Source organism: Copidosoma floridanum, unplaced genomic scaffold (assembly GCF_036245765.1).
Source record: "Copidosoma floridanum isolate Cflo_tuat_1 unplaced genomic scaffold, Cflo_Japanese_pri ptg000027l, whole genome shotgun sequence".
Taxonomy (NCBI): domain Eukaryota; kingdom Metazoa; phylum Arthropoda; class Insecta; order Hymenoptera; family Encyrtidae; genus Copidosoma; species Copidosoma floridanum.
Genome location: NW_028321904.1, coordinates 15,380,254 through 15,404,011, shown reverse-complemented (window position 1 = coordinate 15,404,011; position 23,758 = coordinate 15,380,254). Strand labels below are relative to the sequence as shown.

At 31.5% G+C, this 23,758-nt stretch overlaps 1 protein-coding gene across 1 annotated transcript in view; it reads left to right on the top strand.

Moving 5' to 3' along the window:
• BckdhA (Branched chain keto acid dehydrogenase E1 subunit alpha) overlaps nucleotides 1-21,199 on the top strand; it is a 485,456-nt gene extending 464,257 nt beyond the window's left edge. Inside the window, exon 7 of the mRNA XM_089595682.1 lies at nucleotides 20,916-21,199. Within this exon, the coding sequence (XP_089451808.1) occupies nucleotides 20,916-20,982 (67 nt within the window). The 3' untranslated portion in view covers nucleotides 20,983-21,199. The remainder of the gene's footprint in view (nucleotides 1-20,915) is intronic.
• Nucleotides 21,200-23,758: the final 2,559 nt, after the last annotated feature.

Below are 23,758 nucleotides of genomic sequence, written 5' to 3'. Positions count from 1 at the left end.
CTCTCGATGTTTGACCAACATAACAGCAGTTGCAATTCGCACATGGTAAGTGGTAAACAACATTTTTTTTATCGAGTGGCTCAGTTACATCTTTTCCAAGTGAAAAGATCGATTTTAATTTATTGTTTAAACTGTATATAAGACCAATGTGAAGCTTCTTACAATAATATTTAATATGACTATGCAAGTGGGGAATATACGGTAATGATAAAATTAATTTATAATTATTTTTATTTCTGTTGCTATTGTCAATCATATTCATGTACATGAACATCTTATCATTACCGTATATTTCCCACTTGCATAGTCATATTAAATATTATTGTAAGAAGCGTCACATTGGTCTTATATACAGTTTAAACAATAAATTAAAATCGATCTTTTCACTTGGAAAAGATGTAACTGAGCCACTCGATAAAAAAAATGTTGTTTACCACATACCATGTGCGAATTGCAACTGCTGTTATGTTGGTCAAACATCGAGAGCTGTAAAGTTAAGAATGACAGAACACAAAAGAGACATCGAGAAAAAAAAGAATACATCGGTACTATCACAACATAGCATTGAATTTACACATAATTTTAATTTTGATAATATTAAAATTTTAGACATAGAACAAAATTACAAAAAGCGCCTTTTTTCTGAAATGCTAAATATACATTACTTTAATAATAATATTAACAGACAACAAGATACAGAAAAATTGAAAGATTGTTATAGGTCTCTCGTTATGTCAATTAAGAAAGGTGACTAACTTTATATACATGATTCGAGGACCCCTTTCATTCGTAGTATTAAGAAAACATGAACTGTTTATGTGCGTCTCAAGGAACTGCTTGCGATTCTTATTCGATTGTATTACGTGCGTGTACTATGTCATTTGTGTATGTGCAGGGTATAAAAGCAACTTAGCTTGAAACTCTGACTACATTACGATTTTACATCCCTTTCGTAAGAGTCAGAGGTATGTTATACATGTAACTTAATTTGCGTTTATTATATTTTACTTAAATTTGTATTGCAAAGAATTTTATTACTCATAGATTTTTGTACCTGATGAGGGCCGGGACGTTGTCCAAACGGCCGAAACGTCGTTTTGTTTTTTAATAAATTTAAAATTTGACAGTACCACCATTGGACGTTGTTTTTAATTATTTACCAACTGTCATTGGACGTGTTATTTGAATTAAAGATTTTGTCAAAGTATAATTTTCGAGTATTTAACAAATTCATTGATGATATCCTATTCAGGCTCTTAATCGCAAAAAATGCCAAAAAATTTGGAAAACTACCGTTCCCCCAATCCAACCAACTCGTTACTTTTTTACTTACATTTTGGATTACAAAGTTAATGTAAGACTTATAGACCTTAAAAAAGTTTAATTTTATTTATCTAACACTTGTGTCTATACCAAAATATAACTGCCATAAATCGCAAAAGTTGATTAAATAATAGCTTGTTTACAATACATACGATGGATGCTTGAGGTAAAGGTAAGCGTTATTGTCATTGTATTATAAGGCTTTCTTCTTTTCATTCTGTGCGATGTATGAATTTTTCACCAACCGTATCTTGAACAGTACCGACATTCTATACAGTGTGGTAATAACAGTGATACTTGCATTGCCTCGTACCAGTCGTGCCTTAAATGCAAGAACTGCGTTTTTGCATAAACTAAGCCTTTTTGTTGAAGTATCAAATTACGTAACTCATGTTTTAAGACAAAACAAAAGCAGTTATGTTAAAGAACACAGTTGTTATTTTAAGACAGAGCCTTAAATTTTGAGTAAAACTTTTTACTTCTTACTTGAGAGTCTATGTGAAGGATAATTATTTATTTATAGCATAGCCTGAGCAATGCTACAATGTTCGTTCTTACCCTCTGTAGATATTTTCCAGCACTTCCTTAATGATCATTTTATCTACACAATTTAATAACATATTATCATATGACTTTTAAGGTAGTGCCTTGTTATGCTGGTATTTTCTTCCCTTTAATTTTCAATACGTTTAATAATTGTATTGTAAAAATATATAGAAAAGCATGGCATAGTATTTTTACCTTCTATATATTTTCACCTCTTACCAGCTCGTACAACACTTTTTTTTAATAGTTCATTCTAGTTCTTTTATTAATTACTTTTGTATTCCACAACTGACTGCATTTTTTTTTTTTAAGATTTGAATTTTCCATTTTCCTCTTCTTTTTTCACTTTCATTGTAATTGATGTAGCAGATCACCAAGCAGTTGTAAACAAAAACTAAGATTATTGACATCTTTGTCGCCAAACAGTGAATGAAATCCAGTATTAGAAACGCGTACGGTAAATAAAGTACGGTAATGAGAACAGTAGCATGTCAATAAAAAAACGATTTTTTTTTTATTCAAATCATTTCTATGAGCTTTAATAGCTTAAAAAAAATTTATATGCTTTCTTGAGATGTTAAACAATAATTTGAAAATTGACTTAGCTAATATTTAGTATCAAACTGTCTTACAATCACGGAAAAAAGTTAGAGTACATTGACCGTCATACCGTAAATGGTGCTTTTACCCCTAGCTTAGTGTATTGTGCAAGTCATTAATTAAGTGCCATTTTCATTCTATTCTTATTAATGTTGTCTTATTATTTTTTTTTATTTTCATTTTTTTTGTCAAAAGTTTTTTTTCTCTGTAGCTAGGGGACCGGCTAGTGGTCGACTCCTGTATTTAATTAGGGGTTTTCCTAGGGCCATCGAGTGGTCTTTCACGGCCTAAAGGTGCTGACTTACTGCTGGTTTGGAGGCTGTCCTTTTGTGGTGGCTGAGGTTTATGTGCCGTTCTGTACTCCAACGTTTTGAAGGTCTTCGTCTTTTTCCCCAGGAAGTCCAGCGTGTTGTATTTACTGTCCGCATAGTCATCTATGTACTTCGCTTTTTTCTAAGGCAGGGGTGCACCTATGGCAGGATGCTAGGATGTCCCTATCATGGTGGGCTGCTCACCTTGGTTTCTGGTGTTCTACATTTTGCGCTCCCAGGGGAATTAAAATTTGAGCCGGGTCTCTGTGTTTAGCTACGTGAATTTTCTCTTTGTCATTGTTGTGCTTCTATATGGTATTAATCTTAGGATTTATTGTTCTTTGTTTATTACTCCGTATGCCAGGGTTGGTTTAAAGAGTATTACAACTTGATCTGTAAATCATTAGCTTGCATGCATTGGATTCAGCTTTAATTTTTCTTTCTTTTCATAGTCCCCATTGCCTTTTATTATTTTCTTGTTCTTATATTAAAACGCTCGTGAGCTATATTCACAATTAAGTTTTCCTTAGTATGTTTATATGTATCTTTATTATTTTTCGTTCGTCTTTAATAATTCGCTTTTGTTATGGTAATGCTACCTATTGTTGTTATAATCTTACTATCATTGTTATCATTGTTGTTATTGTTATAATGATTATTATTGTTGTTATTTTTATTATTGCAATTTTTTTGTGGTTAAACTGTAAATTTCCAATAACGCCACACCCGCTGTATTGTTTTATTTTCACAATGTTTCCTATTATGTAATTATTGTTCGTTACCTTGAGTAGCGTTAATATACAACCATTAACAGTTATTTTCTAGCCTTTTGTAGGTCTAATCCATGGTCTTGTGTCTCCCTTTTGTACTCTTGTGGTATTGTTTAGTTGTTTTCTATCTTTAATTAACAGTACAGCTAGAGTATTGAGGTAAGGTAGTACTGCAATTTTTAAGTTTTTAAGAATCTCTTCAAACTGTTCAACGAAGTACGATCATTGGGTCACGTTAACTATTTGCAAGATCATGTATCACCTCTATTGATTTTAGCTTGTTTATTGTAACCACTGTCCTTAGTAATTTTGTACATTTCTTGATATCTGATTTTATTGCGGTATCTATGAGATGTATTTTTATGTACTTTCTTATGTACATAAAATAAAGCACCTAAGGGTATCGGTAAGCCAATGCTATTCTGACGTTAGTCAGTTTGACATCACCTACCAGCTTATCCTCGATATTTAGTGTTATTGGGTCTATACATTTTCTTTTACATAGAGCGTTAATCGTTTTTGAGTCAGAAATTCTATATCTTATTGATGCAAAGGCTCAATTGTCCAAATGGTGGAGCAGGTGTTCCTTTACTTGGTGTATTCTTTAAAATGGGGGTGATTCTGTACTGTTTTGGGAGAACCACGGTAGTTTTCCTCGTAGCAACCATGTTCTGCATACCCTGTATTTTTCTATTATACCTGTCTCATTAGAAAATTTTTCCTTCTCGCAAGGACTATTGTCGCTTTCCTCTATTAAGGCACTATCAGGCTTCTCTTGCAGTTAAGTTTTGTGCATTTGGAGATCTTTTGGTCACGTGTCCGTTTAGTCCGTTTAGCTAGGCCTAATTGTTTTTATCTCCCCCCTCTTGGTTTTCTGCTGTCCATCTTCGACTCTTTTCTTGCTTCATGCATGTGCCTTCCTGTTGTCTTCTGTTTTTCTTTTAGCGTCTCCATCAGCGCTGGTTACTTCTGCTGCTGTCGTTCTTCCTACGGCCCTTTAAACTTTTTTCTTTTTTTCTTTCCCCGCTCTTTTTGCTTCCTTGCTTGCCCACATTAGTTAATATTCTGTGTTTTTAAACAGTTTATTTTTTCTCTGCCGTATTTCTTACTGCTTATGTTGCATCATAGTGCGCGATGACTAGAGACTTTAAATTTCACTCCTTCTTCAATGTATTTGAAAATTCTCGGAGCTTTATACATCGTGTATCCAGCTGTAAATATGTGACCGAACCAATAAAGTCGAAATTTCTCTTTGGAGTACACTATCACCAACAATTCTTTATCGCATGTTGGGTATTATAGTTCGCTGCCTTTCAATCATCTAGACGTATAATAATAACGGTAATCTGTACCTACTTTTCCTTGACTTCAAATCGCTTCAATGGTGTAGTCGTAGTTTATTTATGTCTATAGCTGTAGCCACCAGTTTGCTACGTAACGCATGTTTTGGTTTTTCAAATGCCCGCTGTTCTGCCTTTTCTTATTAAAAATTTAGTTGTTTTTCTTATGAGTTTCAAAAGTGGTTGGAATATTTTTGCTCAGTCTTTCATGAGTTGCCTATAATATTTCTAAAGTCTAAGACACTGCTTCACTTTCTCCACGTTAGTAGGTCTTCAAGAATTCTTTTATAACCTTAACCTTCTATGAGTTTGTTTATGTATCTCGGTTTCTAATAATGTGTTTCATAATTTTGGCCCCTCACTTCAGAAATTGGTATTTTTTGCCTCTATCGTTAAATTTGCTGATCTTTTTAACAGCTTTTTAAACCATGTGCCATAATATTAAGGTTTTTCCCAAGCACAATAATATTATTCTCGGTTTTTTAGTCCTACCAGTGCTAAGATTGTTGCTGGCACAAAGGTATTGAGTGCATCGCAGCATCTAATAGGCATCCCTTTATATTTGTAGTGCTTTTTTGGGCCTAAAAATACAAACTTGTGTGCATCATTCTCGTGTATTTCTACCTCAGAAAATCTGCTCTTAATGTCCACTACAGTTACGTACTGCCCGGTTGAAAAATTTTCTATAATTTTATTTTTAAATGGTAGTAGATAACATAAGCCGACAATAACCTCGTACAATAGTCTAAGGTCTTTGAGCACTCTTCAGCGTTTTTCTCCATTTTGTCAGACTTTTTTCGATACGATTCGTGGGTTAGAGCTACATGGCAATGTAAATCGCTCGCTTATACCTTTATGGAATAATGCATTCAATTCTGTCAATTCTCTTATGTATCTGATTCCTTCTATGTTGCAGCTTGATATGTCAACGGGTTCCTATGCCTTCCGCTTCTTATCTAGTATTATCGCTTTCTGTAAGCCTCCAGCATCATCCTCTTTAATGCTAAATACTTCTGCCCTTCGCGTAGTCTCTTATTCTATCAACTCTACTTTTCGTATTGGTACATTTATTCGTTCGTTAGTTACATTTAAAACTTTTGCATAAAATATGCCTTCTTTGTTTTCTGCTATAAAATTCCTGAATAGAATTCCCTTTTCTACGTTTTGTCCCTTCCCTTAACCCAGCCAACCTCACAACTGTTTTTAGCTTCGTTTATGCGAGTAAATAACATTTTTCTTTTCGTTGCAGGGATCTCAAAATATTTCAACTTGTATGGAGAAATCTAAGTGCAATTTAATATCGGTACTTTACTTCCAGCGCTTATAAGGCTAAGATAAGACTTTAACGTTTCCCAGCTGATTATTTCTTTCGGTATATTTTCGATATGTATATATAACTATTATATGTTATATATAAATATGTATTTTGAACTATGTATTATAATTTTATTATGATCAAAATTTTTTTTAACTACCAAGCACAAAAACTTCATCCTTTTATTTTTACACGTTATAAATTGAATCTAATTTGTGTAATTTATTGTTATCAAATACTTTAAAATACAAACTGATATCATTAGATACATCATCAGATTAAAAACTTTTTTCTTCCACGAAGTTGAAACAAATCGAATATTTGATAAATATTAATAGATTCAAATAAATGAAGATAGTTGAAGATGCCTGTGCTACATATATGGCAATATAATTAAACTACTTTTTTAATCTATTTTTCTTAACAAGTTTATTTTTATCTACAAGTACAAGCTTGTGCTTTACGGTTTTCCAACATTTTATGCATAAGTTTTAGTATTATATTTAAATCATATCTGTATTTGCATGATCGTGATAGTTACGTTTTTAATTTTATTATCATGTCAAAGTGTTGCCAACAAATTAGGATTATCTTGAACTAAATATTTAGGAATTAGTGCGTAACGTTGGCATGAATATAAACAATTGCATTTTTTAAGTTTCCTGATACAAAAAAATTTTTTAGATTGTCTTGCTTTTTTCTCACTAATTCTTTGATAATTATAATAGAATTGGGAAGTGCTTTGTCTGGTGCAATTATGTTTTCATGTTTACTAAACAAAAAAACTGATTATTCTTAATAGGTTTCGTCCGCTTCATCGAAGACTTGTATTCAGTCTGATCAAGTAATTTTGACTAAATACATACATATGTTAATCTTAATCCATAAGAATAAATTATCAAGCTGATCCATTTGTTGTTTCGCATTTTGTCAGGCCACAAAAACAACCATCGCAGTATCTGAGAGTAGATCTCCATGACATTTTATTTTTTTATCTTGTTTAACAGTAGGGTCAAAATGCTCAATAAGGAGTTCTATTTTTTGCTTAATAAATTTCACGTTGACTGCATTAGGAACAGTCCACAACTTATGGTGGACCAGAAGCCAAGTTGTCTAACAGACTGGCTCATGGTGACCCTGGTATTAATTCTTTTGATAAAGCTTGTAAGTAGCATGTTATGGAAAATCCTGAAGATTTGACGGCTAGAAACATGACAGACAAAATTCTTGCAGAAAGTGTTTGGTGGCACTCTAAAGTAAAAGATTTTAGTATTGGTGAAAGGGCTACCAACTTTGTTAGAATCTTACCGAAGGAAATTATGCCTTTACTTAAAACCTGTACAAGGGTTATGAAAAATAGGTCAGAGTAGAGCTACCCCATAAATATAGATAATAAATCGGAATATTATGAAATACCCACAAATTCAGAAGATCCTGCATTTTCAAGGAGTTACCATAAGGAATTATATGGCATCTACTGGTCTACTTAAAAATAAAACAGCTGTTAATAGCTTAGACTACATAGACGGTCCTGATACTCACTGGGTTGCTTGTAAAAAAATGGGGAATTTCGTTATATTTTAGAATAACTTAGGTGATCTTGAACTCCGTTTGGATTCAATTTTATACCTTAAAGTTGATTATTTATGTAGGTGTTTGTATGAAACTGAAGAATATATGGAAAGTATGATCAATATAACTGTGGTTACGTGTTTCTCAGTTTTTATCTCATTGTAAGTATCCTACCCATAAATGACTGGATCATAATTTGTTGTCTAGACAAAACATTTTTCTCCTATTAAACTTTTACTGCAAACAAATTATGCTCTTTCATGAGTAGAATCAGGCACATCTAATTTTATACTTGAAATTAACGAGGGTAGTGATAAGCTTTACAGGAGCGGTGAGACAGTTACTTTTCCAATAGCTTGTAATAAATTTGACGACAAGGAACTTAACCTTATCGATGAACTTACATAAAAATATCTTGAAAAATTAAAAGTCAAATAGTTATAAGCCTTGCAGCATAATTAAATGCAGTAATCCCATGGATTTTTGACCTCATAAATCATTAGCGTTAGTATTGGGCTTTAGAAAACATACAGTTAAATCAAACGTGACTCATAAGTTAGATTAACTTATTGTAATATATATATATAATACATTCACCTTAAGATAAATGAAACGCAACTAGTAGAGCATATAATTATTAATGTAAAGCTAATATAATTTATAAACTCTATCTTGCAGTTTTACCAGGCTATGAAGTTGTTAAAGTTCCATCACAGATAATAAACTTACCTGTTGCAGTAAAGACTTTAGATTATGGTTTAGTGCGTATTGCTGATCTGTATAGAACTTAATTGCGATAGGGCTTAAAACGATTTCAAAACTTTATCCATGTATACAGAGTGGCTTACGTCTTACATAAATGCGTTAGACAAGGGACAAATCCGCCTGCTCGATGTTATTATAAAAGACCGACTTGTTTTAACAAGTCTTCGTAATTGGGAGATGTAGGAGTCTTCCATTAACTTTAAAACATGTTTGGACTGTTAAACCATCAAATCAGCTCAAAAAACGGTGCCTAATAGTTTTAGAACTTCAAACAAACTATAAGGAATGTTAAATTTTTTCTCAAAATACAATCCAAAGTTTTATCCCTATTAAAGTCTAAATCTTAGTATCAACAATAATTAGTTACTGTACAGAATGTATGCAAATTTTTAAAATGCATTCGAATGTAAAGAACCTTTCTATTTTACAGAACTCATGCTTCGTAAAAACGATTTTATCGCGTATATGTCCCTCATCTTTATTGACTACTCGTAACAGAATAAGGATTTGAAAACCATTCTAGTCAATGAGTGCTTAAAATTTAAGTCGAAGGATAATTTTTCGGACGAAATAGCTGCCTTTGTCTCATTCTACATAATCATATAGTTAAATATAATGTTAAGAGTGAGAATGTCATAAAATCTTGTCTATACTTGTCTGGGAATGAAAGGACTACAGCATTAGTCATTCAAATTACTCTTTATTTTTATCAGGTACGTAGTAGACATGCAGGGCTTTAAGAACACCAGTAATAATTATTTGTTAAAAGTATAAGTTATTATTTTACTTAGTAAAAAGGTGGAACTTTGTATTTTTCTTATTAATACACTATTTTATTGGCGTTATTAAAATGATAAGTACAAGCAGCTTAATTGATGACTTAAGCTCAACTATCATTGATTACATGAGTAATCAGGTGATGTAAGCTATACACAAATTGGCAACAAATTTCGAGAGAAACTTGAAAATGTTTCAATACGTTTTATGAGCTTTAAGATAAAAAAAATAAAAGGCTTGAGCGATTTAGTTTTTAAGTAACTGATTTGTCATATTATCTATCATTCAAGCAATCCACTTTGGCTAGCACATGCCTCCATCATACTGGCTCATTCAAATCCATGTGTGCTATCCATAATGTAATACAAAAAATTTCTTTTGAATTTTAACATGGAGTGAGATGTCACTAGCTCTGATATAGAAAAGATTTAAATACTAGTTGTATCAAACGTTTCTCTTATTTCTGTTTAATATAAAAAAGTGATAAAAACGATAGTAAAGAGCATAAGAAGCCTTTCATCAGTAGTAAAGACAAAAAGAAAAGAAAAACATATTATTCTTAACGGTAAAAGAATTACGACTAATGGATACTTATTAATTGCAAAACCTTTTTTGAAGGATAAAGGTTATAAAAGACTGTAGCAACATCCAAGACTTTATTATAAATTTTCAAGGCTTTTACGATTCTGATAGAAGCTTCATTTAAAAAAAAAGTTGTCGTGGTGTCTGTAATAAGAATTATTGCTGAACACTGGATTATCAAACCACCTGGCACTTACCCTGATTAACTCTGTGGTGTAAAAAATATAATACTTATCGCTTCCTGAAAGTGTATGATAGCGAGATGTATGCTGGTGACATTACTATACATTTGTCAAAGTAACGTTCTGAAACTTTTGCTGAGAATCTTAAAAGATTTTATGTGTAAGCAAGGTACAAGCCAATTTTGTTATTGCTGTTGAAGCACGTAAGGCTCATAATATATTTTAAGAATGTCCCTGCTTACATAAAATGGAAATAAAACTTTTCTCCATTATGTGTTATCGATGCACAAGAATTTTTTTAAAAAATAGCGGTTTCGTGGGCTGCGTAATTTCGTAATATTTTCATTGAAATCATCTTATCAAAACCTATCTCTATATATTACTTACAAAATTTAAAATTAATGAATAAACATAGAGGATGAAACTTACAAAAGCAAGTTCTTAATATTTAAAAAAGATCCTTCACGCTCATGCCAATAAGATGAGTAACAAATAGAACTAAGAAAAACTTATATCTTTCAAAGCTAATCAGATCACCAAAGACTATACGTAAAATTTTTTCTTCAAACAAAGCTTTACTGTTAAGCTTGCATGGATACTCACATAAGTACGTGTAAGTACGCGTGTGCTTGCGAATGAGATTGTGCGAGAAAGCGTATGCTTGAACAAGACATCGTGTAAGTATAAGTATGCTCACGTAAGAGCTCGTGCAAGTAAGCGTTCACTCATGTGAAAACTCGTTTGTGTACTGGTGCGTGTATGTGTGCATGGGAGTCATTTTATTGACTAGCACAACTGTGCAACAAACAGCACCAAAACGTTCATGAAAAGGCTGCTTCCGTTGTGAGCTAAGCCCAGACCACATTGAAAGCAGATTTTTTGAAAGGATAAATGAGATTTGAATGTTCAAATTAAAAGAGATATTTATTTATCATCAGCTGGTATGTACGTTTGCTGACTGAGTAAAGCGTTCAGCTCAGCAGCGGCGCTTGCTTGGACTGACTGTGCCACGCAGAGCACGGTGTATATATAAACATTTATGCAAAAGGAACTACGTCAGCACCCAGCAATATCTCAATTTCTAATGGGCTCTCCTGAAAATCGTCAGCCAAATTTAAATCTTGCAGCTATCTCTAGTCACTCAACAGCTTGTGCACTTCAGGTCTATAATTACTGATGAGCGAGAGAATCAGTGCATCAAAAGTGAGCGTAGCATTCTCACTGATAATAGATGTAATGGTAAGTCAAGCTCTTCATGCACTGAAGGACCCTTAGCGCTGCCGATACCAGTGATCTCGCGGTTTGTTGCTGGGTATGGCAGTTCAAGCTTTTGGAACAAGCATTTTGCAACGAAAGATTGCTGCGAGCAATTATCAAGCATAGCACGATTGCCTTAAGCCAAGGTTGCAGACCAAGCTAAAGTTGCGAGTTGCGTTACAGTAGAAAGCTTTTTATACAGCATTGAATGTTGTTTGCCATTGCAAGTTTGGCAACGCTTTAGCGATTTGCAGTTATCAAGCGTATGCGCCCTGAGGCAATTGTAGTAAATGCCCTTTGCTTCAACAACTTGTTTACATTCTTGCTGTCCTTTAGCCTTGAATTTAAAGCAGCGCAAGATGAAGTGTTCGCCTTGGCATAAAAGCGGCACTTCTCCGTCATCGTAGTATGCATAAAGGTTGAGCTACAAGGTCCCTTGTCCTTCTTGTGGTTATGCTTATCCGTCAAAGATGCAACAATTTCGAGAATCGAAATACTTTTTCCCAACCTTGCACGGTCAAGGACCATGCGATAGGGTAGATGGTACATTAAAAAGACTAGCTGTTAGGGCAAGTTTACATTTAGTTAAGGGTCTAATTTCCACGCCACTGAGATTATTTGATTAGACAACTAAAGCTTTTGCCAAGTACTTCGTGTCGCTATTCCATAACTAAAGAGTATGAAGAGAAAAATTATAGTGTATTAGCACGTTTTCAAAATTCAGTCACGATTAAAAAAACACTGAAATTTCACGGCAACATTTCTCTGCCTTTGCAGAAAGCACTAGCTGAAAAATTATAGCTTTATAACACAAGTCCTATGTAAAACATCTTGAATAAGTAATAAAAATTACACAGAAGTATTTCCTTATGGACGGTTGTAGATAATAAAATTATTGTTAGTATTCCTATTACATCACTGTTATAAAATTCATTTTAACAATAAATAATATCAATTAATTAAAAGGAAAATCATTATTAACATTCTATATAGAAAATATATATATATAGAAATATATATATAGAAATATATATAGAAATATATATAAAAAAATATATATAGAAAAGACCAACGGTAAAAAAAAAGCTTAGACTTAATCTACCACATAATAAGACAAGCTGCACCATATAATAAATCTTATTCGAAAGAAGAAATAATCAATTTATTAATAAATAAGCGTTTCCAATAACGACAGTTTTCGTATGGCTAAAAACTTTCATTTTAGAGAAATACATGTAAAAAAAGTGATTTTCAACATATATTTTACTATATTCAAGAAATTTTAGGTTGTGTTGGAAATTGATAGTGACAAAAGGTATTGATTTTTCAATAATCTACAACTTTGCGTTTTACTTTTTTTGATAGAATCTATAGATTTCGTTTTATAAGCAAACAAACAACGAGTTCTTTTTTTATCTATCACACTTAACAAATTATTGCATATTCAATAGAAAATATGGAGTTTCTTTTTTTTTAACGGTTTTTTATGTAAAAATAGACCTAGAATACGATAGTACTACAGTGTGGGCGCGTAAGTTAACAGGTAGTTTTGGAAATTAAATAAATATTAACAGTATTAATTTGTTACTAATTTTTACTAAAAATATTTTTTTCTTAAAATTTTTATCCTTTAGCTATAAAAGTTTTATAGGTGAAAATTTTATAGCTCTGAGGGATTTATAGCTATAAATTGTTTTAAATGAGTGTTACATCAATATTATATAATTTGTAATAAAATCCAAAACTAGTAAAAAAAAAGTTTCTGATTGAAGATCACTTATTTTTCAATATAAAAACTGTATAAAAAATTTCAGCCAAATTGAAGATGGCTCCCTCTAGAAGTCTTTGGATTGTTATAGAACAACCCTTAATACAAGTTTAACTACATAAATATGAGAGCCTTGGAGGCCACTAGTACTAAATCATTTTGGATCACCTAGATCTACAAGACCTTCCGACACATACGTGTTCTTGTTACATTTTTTATGTTGCTAGATACTGACTTCGTCAAAAGTGATGTTAAACACTAAGTTCTTTTAACAAAAATAATCTAATAACTAAAAACCAAGAAAAATTAATTGCAAGTGGCTTATAAGTGTCCATAAATAAGCTTTAAACCGAAAATAAAGTGCACAGAAGGCACGGTTTTTCACAATCTAATTCAGTTTACCAAAAAACATTGTCGTTCTACGACCCATGAAAGCCAAGATATCGATGACTTTTCAACTGTGAGCAATTTTGAGCGCTGGATTCCCCGTCAGCCGAGCGTAACCAGCTGCAGAGAAGGGGCTACCTCAAGCTTCCATCAAGACAATCACCACGCAAGTAACCCTCATTTTTGCACAGTGTTTTGAAAGAAAATTGGCAATTAACGATTATAAAACTTTTTTTCCTAAAATATAAGTACATAAGAGTCACAGCTCTAGGCCCCAACTGCCTCTCCCAACTGCCTCTGGTTATTGATAAAGTCATGAGAATTAGAGCAAAGAAAAAAAATTTCTTGTGCTACAGAGGTCGCAAGACATTTTGTTTTTTAAATCTAGGAAAAAATTCAACCTTTTTGATGAAAAAGGTCCAGATAATATGTAATTTGCAATAAAGCGTTTTTCAGCTCATTTCACTATCTATCTATTACGAAAGTTAAATTTATTTCATAAAAAATTTTTAGTAGAACCCTTCACCATAAAATGAGATCTCATTAGACACTGAAGGATGCTGTCCAGCTGAAAAAATTAATAATCACTTTTTTTATAAATCCTTGCAACTGCGCAAAAACGGTTAAATGTGAAACACCTAGGTTTGAAGGTGCTGTAGTACCATGTATGAGATTTGAACTCTGCATTTTCGGACGTTTCAGATTGATGGCTTATAAGTCATGAGCGAATTGATTAAGACCGGTATTTCAGCGGTTTCTACATCTTACAACTTAACTTATCATCAAATTGTTAACCATCGCAGCTCATTACGTAGGTCTTTGGAATACTTCCATTTTCTATTTAAAATATTTTTTAAATACAACAGAAAAAATTCTGCGCTCAGAAAAGTACTTTTCCATGCTGTTGTTGGGCTAAAAAAATTATCCAAACAAATTAAGCTGTCAAAAATAAGTTCTTACTGATACTTACCACAAAAAGCTCCTAAAACAGGCGGGAAACTGAGTTCCACATTTTTGTTTAAATAAGGGATTGGAGCGTCTTTTTTTCCTGGTCTACTTAGTCGGATTTTAGTAATAATTGTGTCTCGAGACAAAATTGTACATTAGTGCTACAAATTTCATTTATTTTAAAAAGTAAACCATACGTTAATGTACAATCCTAACATTTTGGCTAAATTATCACGTAAGAAGTACGTAGAATTATAGATTTTTTTTATGATTTGTTTTATTTTTAAAAACTGTAACACTAGACATTTGTAAAATGAAATTTACAAAGAGACACATGGCAAGAAAAAGGTTAACTACTAAATATATTTTGTTAAATTATGAAAACTGCAGAAAGTCAAGTAAATTAGATCACTGAGCACAATTTACGAATATTACAAAAAATTTGTAGATATCGTTTATCATACTTAAAAATAAGTGTAGGATTACAGTTGCATAGTTAATTACATAAAATTTATAAATATTATAAATAATTCACTAAATAAGCGGTATACAGCAATAGAAAAGTTTAGAAATGAAGTGAAAAAATTTACTGTGTACAACTCAGAAATATTTAAAATTATTAGTATTCACTATAAAAAAAAAACTTTTAGGTACGATGCAACTTTATTTTGTTCATTAATTCAAGATGCTTGACAATGCTATTTCAGTTTTATATTTTTTTCTTCTGACGAGAATTTTTATTATGAGCTGCTGCTATTTTGGCATTTTAAATGGTGTATTATCTTAAAAATTCATACTTCCATTCTTTGGATGAAAAGTCTGATTGAGAAAGGTATTCTACTTGAAAGCCATTCATAAATTTAAACTTTTTTCTCTAGTTACCAGCTTGTACAGCATGTTTTCTAGAACTATTATGATTTATGTGGTAACTTCAGAAAAATATGCAATTAAAATTCACGTATGTGTACATACCTCTTTCTAGAACTGCATTTATCATTAACAGTACAATTGAAGCTTCGAGATCCTGGCTGATAATTACTAGCAAATTTTTTTTGATCCATCACTCTGAGCTTCAGAGCCATTGCCATGCGTGTTGATAAAAGCATCCACTTGCTTATGATCTGTTACTTTTGTTATGATTAAGTGGTGTTATTCTTTTCTCTAAGTTTCTCTGCATTATTCTCACGACTTACTTGATTGACGCGAGATTTCCTAATATGTAAGACTGCAGTTGGTGCATTATTTTGACTACTATCGTAAGAATTTTCACAAATGCCTACATTATGTGCAAAAATTACAGTTGCTGCTTGACTTGGACTAGCTCCTGCCTTTAGTCTTTTTATAATTGTTTCTTCTTTATCTTTAAACAAACTATTACTACTGAAACGGTTACTTCACATGTAGGATTTCTTAAGACAAAAAATGTTGGTACATTCAGAATTTTCATCTATTCATTTCTTAAATTTACATCATTATGTTATTTTGAATAATACTACTATTAAGTACATAAAAATAATGTTACCAAAGGATAAGTTAAAACTTTTTTCAACTAACACATGAATTCTATAATCCTCAATACGAGAACATTTCACATTTCATGCCACGTGATACCTCATATTTAAAGTACATAATAAAATATACGCTTATTCATCCATAATGTTTGACATAAATAAAAATAATGACCTCATTCAAGTATATACATGAAAAACATTTGGTCCGCAGTCTGCACACATTGTATACAAAATGTTTCTGCGGCTTTCTTATCGTTTGCCTCTCTTTGCTCACCCCTCATATTTATACATGTATATAGCTGCCAATTACATCTGCACCTAATCACTGCTAGAAAGATGCGAAAAGGGCACTCGATGTCCATCTCTTTCTTTGCTTTCATCATTCCAACTTGTACGTAGTAGTATCATGACCGCACGCTATTCTTATATCTCCATTTAGAGAACATGCTCGTGTGTTAAGTGTACCATTTTGAGAATAGGTACTCCTTCTTTTCTTATTTTTCCTTCCAGGACCCATGATTGTGAGCTATACTCATTCTGAAACACAGAAATAGATCTCACATATCACAGTCTCCCGCACAATAAGGTTAAGTAAAACAACTCATTCAATAAAAAAAATATTTTATAACTGCTATACTGTTCACTTACTTTTTCAACGCTCAAGATAAATATAAAATAGAATAGACTTACCAAAACTTACGCACATATGCCAAAAAACGAAAAATCTCAATACAATTGATTTATTGTAATTGCATGCTGACAATTTATACAATGCAGCTGTTTTCTAATACAACATGTGAAACACCAGACAAAAAAAAAGTGACAGCTAGTCAAAGCAGCGCAAGCAGCAAGATGCAAAAAAAGCGTCAATTCCTTAATATTTTAAAAGTTATGTCATTTTCATTTGTCATATGTACATAAATATTAGTGATGTTATAGAATTATAATTCTATATGAAACATAAGTAAAAGTTATATAATTTCTTTAATATTATCTAGGAATAGTCATACATAAGCTTGTTCGTGCATTCGACAGACTAATCTGCACATGTCGAGCACACATGCCTATACACATTGGTTAACTTCAGACATGCATATTTTCTTTCATACACAAGAGAGAAGGCTAAAACTTGATAAAAAGTCCTTACTTTTGTATTGTATTTTAATACAGAATTATTAGTTTTATGAATTTTTAAACTTGGTCACTCAATTTTTGCGAAAATACGTCAATCAAGGATAATTAAGGCAGTTTCTCTGCTCACGACACAACAGAATGTTGACTGTAAAAAAAGTTTTTTTAGCTTTACGTAAGAAGAAGGAGTTTAATAACGGTTACAGGTTTGTTTCTCACACAGAAATTTGCATTTTTAATAAAGCCTTGAATCAAAAAAAAAATTTCTTACGTGTTTATACAGAATAACAATATTATCAACATAAACTACTTTTTTACGCATTTGATTAAACCCAGAAATATAGTGTTTAAAACTTGGATCGTATTTATGTAACCAGACTGAGATCTGACAAATTTGAAATTTTTACGGAAACAACTTTTACAAATACTATCGATAAAGTTTTAGCATTCCAATGTTGACGTTAATAGTATCGGTATAGTATATTATTTAACTTTGCAAGGAGTTAGTTTATCGATTTGGAAGGTAATGGGTTGAAGTAAAGCTTTTTTTAATGTCATGGAAATGCAGTGACAAAGTTAAGATCTCGATTGTTTCAAGTGATAGGTCAGCATCCAAGTGTTTTTTTGTCTGATATAGGTTATAGGGCAAAGTTTTATTCCTATTTGTTGCATTAAAATCTTGGTAATTTGATGATCTCATAAGAAACCGTAATGATTTTTTTTAGCTAAAAGCCCGTGAAGCTATCATGTAAAGCTTTATATTTTTACATAATGTCGGATTATTGACTTTGATACGAAATATAACATGTATTCATAATAAGTACGCAATTTACCAATGCAAGTAAAGTCAAATATTTATAAAAAGTCCTATAATCTTAGTTATAATGAAATTTTATAAGAGATCGTAACGCTTGTATGCATCTTGGATGCAGTAAAAAGGTCATCGTAAAATTTTTCTTGTACATAGATCTAACGGGATCTACAAAAATTTCAGCTTATTTTTGTGATGTACAGTACAAAATTAATATAAATATTCAATACTAAATAAACAAAATAAATTTATAATTCAAAATCAATATGTGAAAATTAAACATTCGTTTGCAAACATGTTGGTTTCTGTAGAATCAACCGTATAAGCATATTCGTATACTTATGAATTATTCTTTCTTGCTTTTCTCGCTTGCACTAATGCATTTTTAAACTGTGCTGCTGTTGAAGTAGGAAATCGCAACGTGGCTCAAAAGGGTTATCCACAGGACTTCTGTTCTAGCTGAGAAACGTAAACTTGAAGTTCCATGTGTGTAAGCTTATCTTTCTGAATTTAATTAAAATTTCATAAAATATGTATACTATGGTGGAAAAATGAGTACGGAAGTCAACAAATTATTTTTTATCATTTTCATTATAACATAACCTTGAACAAACATGAAAAATGTAATTGCTTGAAGGTTATACAAAGCACTCAAAAAAGAATAATTTTTACGTGTTTTAAAAGGGTAATACGAGTATTTGAATACAAACATAGAACTAAAAACAAATTGATAAGTATTTAAATATTACCTGCAAACTTTGTTTTATAGTGGCTTTATTGTACACAAGAAAAACTTAAGATTTTATAACACTGTAATGATAATAGTAGAAGCAAAACGTTGTGATAGCTTTTCTGAGAGCTACACACAATTAGGTGGTAATTTCAGCCACACAAACTACTATAAATAGAATTTAAGAATATAGTAATATTGAGATTCTAATATTTAATATTCTCACCAATTATAGTTTTCTCACCAATAAATCAATTATCATTTTTTTTAAAAAGTTGCACTTTGCAATCCTACTACTAATCCTTTTTTTCCCTTTTTTTCTCGTCATCCCATAATTCTATATATCTTTTGAGTCCCCCAAACTTGATAGCATAGGCCAGTTTCCTGCTCACCGATGATGCTTGGTTTGTCAACTCACAGTAGAGAAATACTGTTTACGTGTTTTATAAGTTACCGTTTCCCACTTATCCTGTTTTGCTATTGCAGGGCTTCCAACACTGTCATTAAATGTGACTTGTTTCCCCACAGTTAAAGCATTTATCCTATCAATTGCGTGGATATTGGCAGCATAAATATTTTGTTGATGACTGGAATTTGATCAAATGGTTTAAGGTAGAGTCTGAACCTGAGGATAGTTTGGACTTAATGCCTAAATAGGTGCTAAATTTGCGTCTCCACTATTATTCTCTAAGAGGGTTGGTATCATATATCGCCGTTTGCTTAGGTCTCTCGTACCGAACTTGCATATCTAATGGTGAAATCAACTTTTTACACATTGTTTGTACCCTATGCTCGTAATCTGTGACTGATTCCTTTGGGTTTTGATAAACTGTTCTGTTTTGATATTGGAGACTTTAGGCGGCCCCAGTATTATTATGTAGCGCAGCAAGATTTCATAAAGTTTCTTGGACTGATTCTTAATATTCACAAACGAAAGTACGAAGTAATATGTACCGGTAATGCGTATCAATGCACTGCTAGATATACTTGTAAGTCGTGTATTTGGAGCATGAAATTTGGTATCTTAATACCAGAGATTACAGATAAACTGTCAACTAACTTGGCTTTTTCAAGGGCTCCCAAACCCTAAACTTTATTTTCTTTACCAACAAATCAAATATTTTCATTTTATGAAAAAATTTGCACTTTGCAATCCTAATATTGTATTTAAGTTTTCAGTAAATATTATTTAATAGATGTATTTCCTGTCGAATTATTTGAAACGAACTTTCTTGGTTTACTGTTTCACTTTATTTTTGAAGATGGATACTGATCGTTTTATATTATTGCTTAATTAAAAACTGAAGATGTAACAATAGTTTTCTTGTGAATTATAATTGAACAGTCGTTTATCACTGTATTTTAAATTATTATAAATAAGAAAAATAAGTACCTATTATAACTAGAATATACCAAAACCTGTAAAGCTAGTTTCTGGATACTTTTATAACAGAAGTAACTGTGTCCTAATAATACTGTGGACGTGTACTGAAGTTGATGTGTTACGATCATGAACGTAGGGCATGTGCTGTTGCTTACTAAGGAAATAGTTAGCAATTTCTGAGATAAGTTATAAAGTAAGACATATTTGCTTTATTAAGTCTTGTAACCAAATATCACTGTTGATAATTTTTACGTTACCGTATTTTTTTGCACTAAGTAGGAAGTTAGTACAATTATAGAACTAGTTGCTGAAGAAGTAATATTTACAGTCTACATGAGGAAAAAGGGAAGGTTATTCTAAGAGAAACTAACATGAAAACACAACACTTCCACTAAAATAATAAAATAATCTTCTCTTTGATCTTTTATAACCGTCGATGGTTAGCAACAGATAAAAAAACTAACTTACCATATGTGCACCAGAAGTTAATCATATATTTTACCATATTTTATGCTTACGATACAACTTTAATGTGACATAAGTAGATATCAAAAATAAGTTGTATTGACTTATATCTCGTAGTTTCATTCAATAGTACTAATTTATCAAACTTCCATTTGCTAGTCTCCACTGGATCAAAGAACTTAAGATTGAATGCACTTCTCATGGTATCTCACACAGGTACATTCTGCTTAAAAACTGTGTATTTTAGTAGTACAGAACTTGAGAAGAGGTAGTGGTTTTTGTTCCCCAATAGATGTCAGTGAATGTGTTATATATGATGGTTTGCTTTACATTGCCTTATTAGTATCTCTCTATACATCTCAAAGACTTATTCTACAACAACTTATTCTATAAGATGTTTTTTAAAATCTTTTTTTACTTACTTACATATTTGTTTGCAGAAATCAATGGATCAGCATGAAAAATCATTTAGAAATACATACGGAACGTTATTCTAATATTCAATGATGATAGATGATTGATTTTAAAAAGTGTATGTTCAAGTTATTGGTTTGTTAGGTGTTTATAATAAAGTATTAGAATAAAATAGCAACTAATTAAAAGTTGCAGCAAGCTCGAGACATAAAAATGAACAGTTTGCTTATCAAAGATCGATAAGCTATAATTACTTACATGTCGTACAAATAAAAATAATGTGTAAGACTTTGAAGTTATCCACATAACAATTAATACACGAAATTGTTAATGTTAAAATAATTGTCTAAACTTTTTTATCTCAGTTATTAATCATAGTACATAGTAATGTTATCTTGAATAAAAAAAAGGAATGTGTATTAACTGAGCAGCGCCTATGAAGATATGTTAGTAATTTATTTGTTAAGACAGTATCATAACAACCTTTTTTTTATATTGTTGTAAATTATTTTTTCTAACTAAACAAAGTTGCAATCATATGTCTATAACCACTATTTTAAATTTTACATATTGCAAATCATAATACTTTCTTTAAAGTTTACATTTAAAGAGTGTCTGTATATATTTTTACAAGTTCATTTGTAGTTACTCTGAGTTTTTCTAGTTTACCTACAAGTCCAAAAGCTGTATAAGTTAATGTCCATCCACCGTGGCTTCGTTAAGTCGCTAAAGTCTGATACCACGCACCAGCGCATTTCACCATTAGGCCTGGGCTCCTTTGGTGCTATCCACATACAGGAGTTGTTGTGTAGTTTTGAAGGTTTAGTAATGTCGTAATCAAATTATTAAATTACGTTTACTCTCTTTTGATTTCTCAATGCAAGTGATTTCTTTTTAGTCTCTGTGTTTGTAATCATTATGAGCTTACGTAAGTTCGTTATTAGTAAGGGTTCACTTTCTAACCCAAACACATACAGGTTGTGACTAAGTAGCTCTTGAATGTGTACAATTTTTTAAAGTTATTTTTCTATAGGTGCGTTACACGTGAAGGTAAATCATCGATTTCAGGTTCTGACGTTGAGAAAAAATGTGACAGAAGTGGATTTTTTTTGATTTTCTCCTCTTCGCATCATCCCCCGTAACGTACTTCTGGTCCCATCTACACCACATAACGCCACCAAACTACACCACACATTTTGACTTTTACAATATTTTTCCGTTTTTTTTTTTTAACAAATTCTTTTAGAAAAAAAGAAATAAAAAAGTTCCTTAATAGGTTTAAAACAGTTCCCAAAAAGGTTTGAGCCTCCGACCTTGTGCTTACTAGTAGAGGCTCCTACTGACTTAGCTATGAGCGGCCCAGACAAGAGAAATTTTACTACTGCCTTTTATTGTATAGTTCGTAACGTGTTTTTGAGTAAGTTTTTTGTAATCGATACATAATAATTTGGCTTAATTATAAATTAAATTAGTAGTAACTATTTTATTTCAATTTGTTTTTCAGAAAACTTAAAAATTCAGATATTTTAGCAGAACAGCTTTCCAATGTACTAATAAATACTCGTTTCTACATAATAAGGTTGTTACTTTATAATAAATGTATAATTCTTATCATAATTTTTCACTTTCTTTTAAATTTTTAAAAATTAAAAAAAAATTTTTTTTATGGTACAACTACAATAATTTTTACTGCGTTTTATTCTTTTACAATTCTTTCATTCGTGATTAAAGTTATTTTTTAATCTAAGAACGTTTTTTACACAGTTAGTGGGGGAAAAGTTAAGAGCAGTGAACGCTAATATGTGCAGTAAAGCATGCGATTGTTTTTCTTATGGTAGTGTACTTATATCAGTGCCAATACACATACTTGCTCCCTCTTTCTAAACTTATTTAAAAACCAGCTTGTGGATCTATTTAAAAATTTGATAGATTTATCTTAAAGGAGTATCTTGTAATCAAAGAACGGAGAGATTTCTACAAATCATGTAAATGCCATTTTTATTGATTTTTTATAAGCTTACATGGGAAATTGCAATTTTTTAAAATTAAACACTTATAAAATAATAGTACAGTCAAACGAACTGCTATTTTTGTCAAGATATTAATTGCTATTTTGCACATGCATTAGAAATTTCAATAATATCTGTCAAAAAAACCTATATGTCATGAACATCCTGAAGTGATATTTACTGGCATGTAATATCCTATTGAAGAAAGCGATACTACATGATAGTTTTTCGTAATTTTCTAGATAGAATTATATTTTTTGTATTAAACATGGACTAAGAATAAGTGTAGCAGCGTTTGTGATGTATGTAAGCATAATGTTACAGATGTAATCAGCCTAGGCAATAGGGAGTTGTTTTGAAACCATTGGAAGATTTGATGAAAGCGTCTTGTACTGGCCAGGCTATGCATTACATTGATTTTGTTTTGTCCTAATATATTGTTTATAATCATTAACTTATTAGGTAATAATTGAAATCCTACCCCATAAACGTAGGGATACTCATTTCCATGAAAATTGCACCACCTTTGACGCAATACTGTTTCATAGAAGGTATTTTCGTACTTATAATTATATAGTTTGCTGTATAATTGTATAAAAGTGTACTTTATACTCGGGTACCCAAGCACTCCCTGTCCGCTAGTTTGCTGTTGCAACCGTAAATGTTTTCTAGTGCCATTATTTTTTTTAACTCTTTTTTTCTTTTATTTTTTATGTAACTGTTCTTATGTGGCTGCTCTATCTTCTATATGATGACTTCTTAAATTAACCTTGGATAGAATTTGACGTAATTGTGCAAAATTAAGTTTCGATAGCCTAAGTCTTTAACATTCAGATTCCGTTTTCACTGGCTGTCCACCG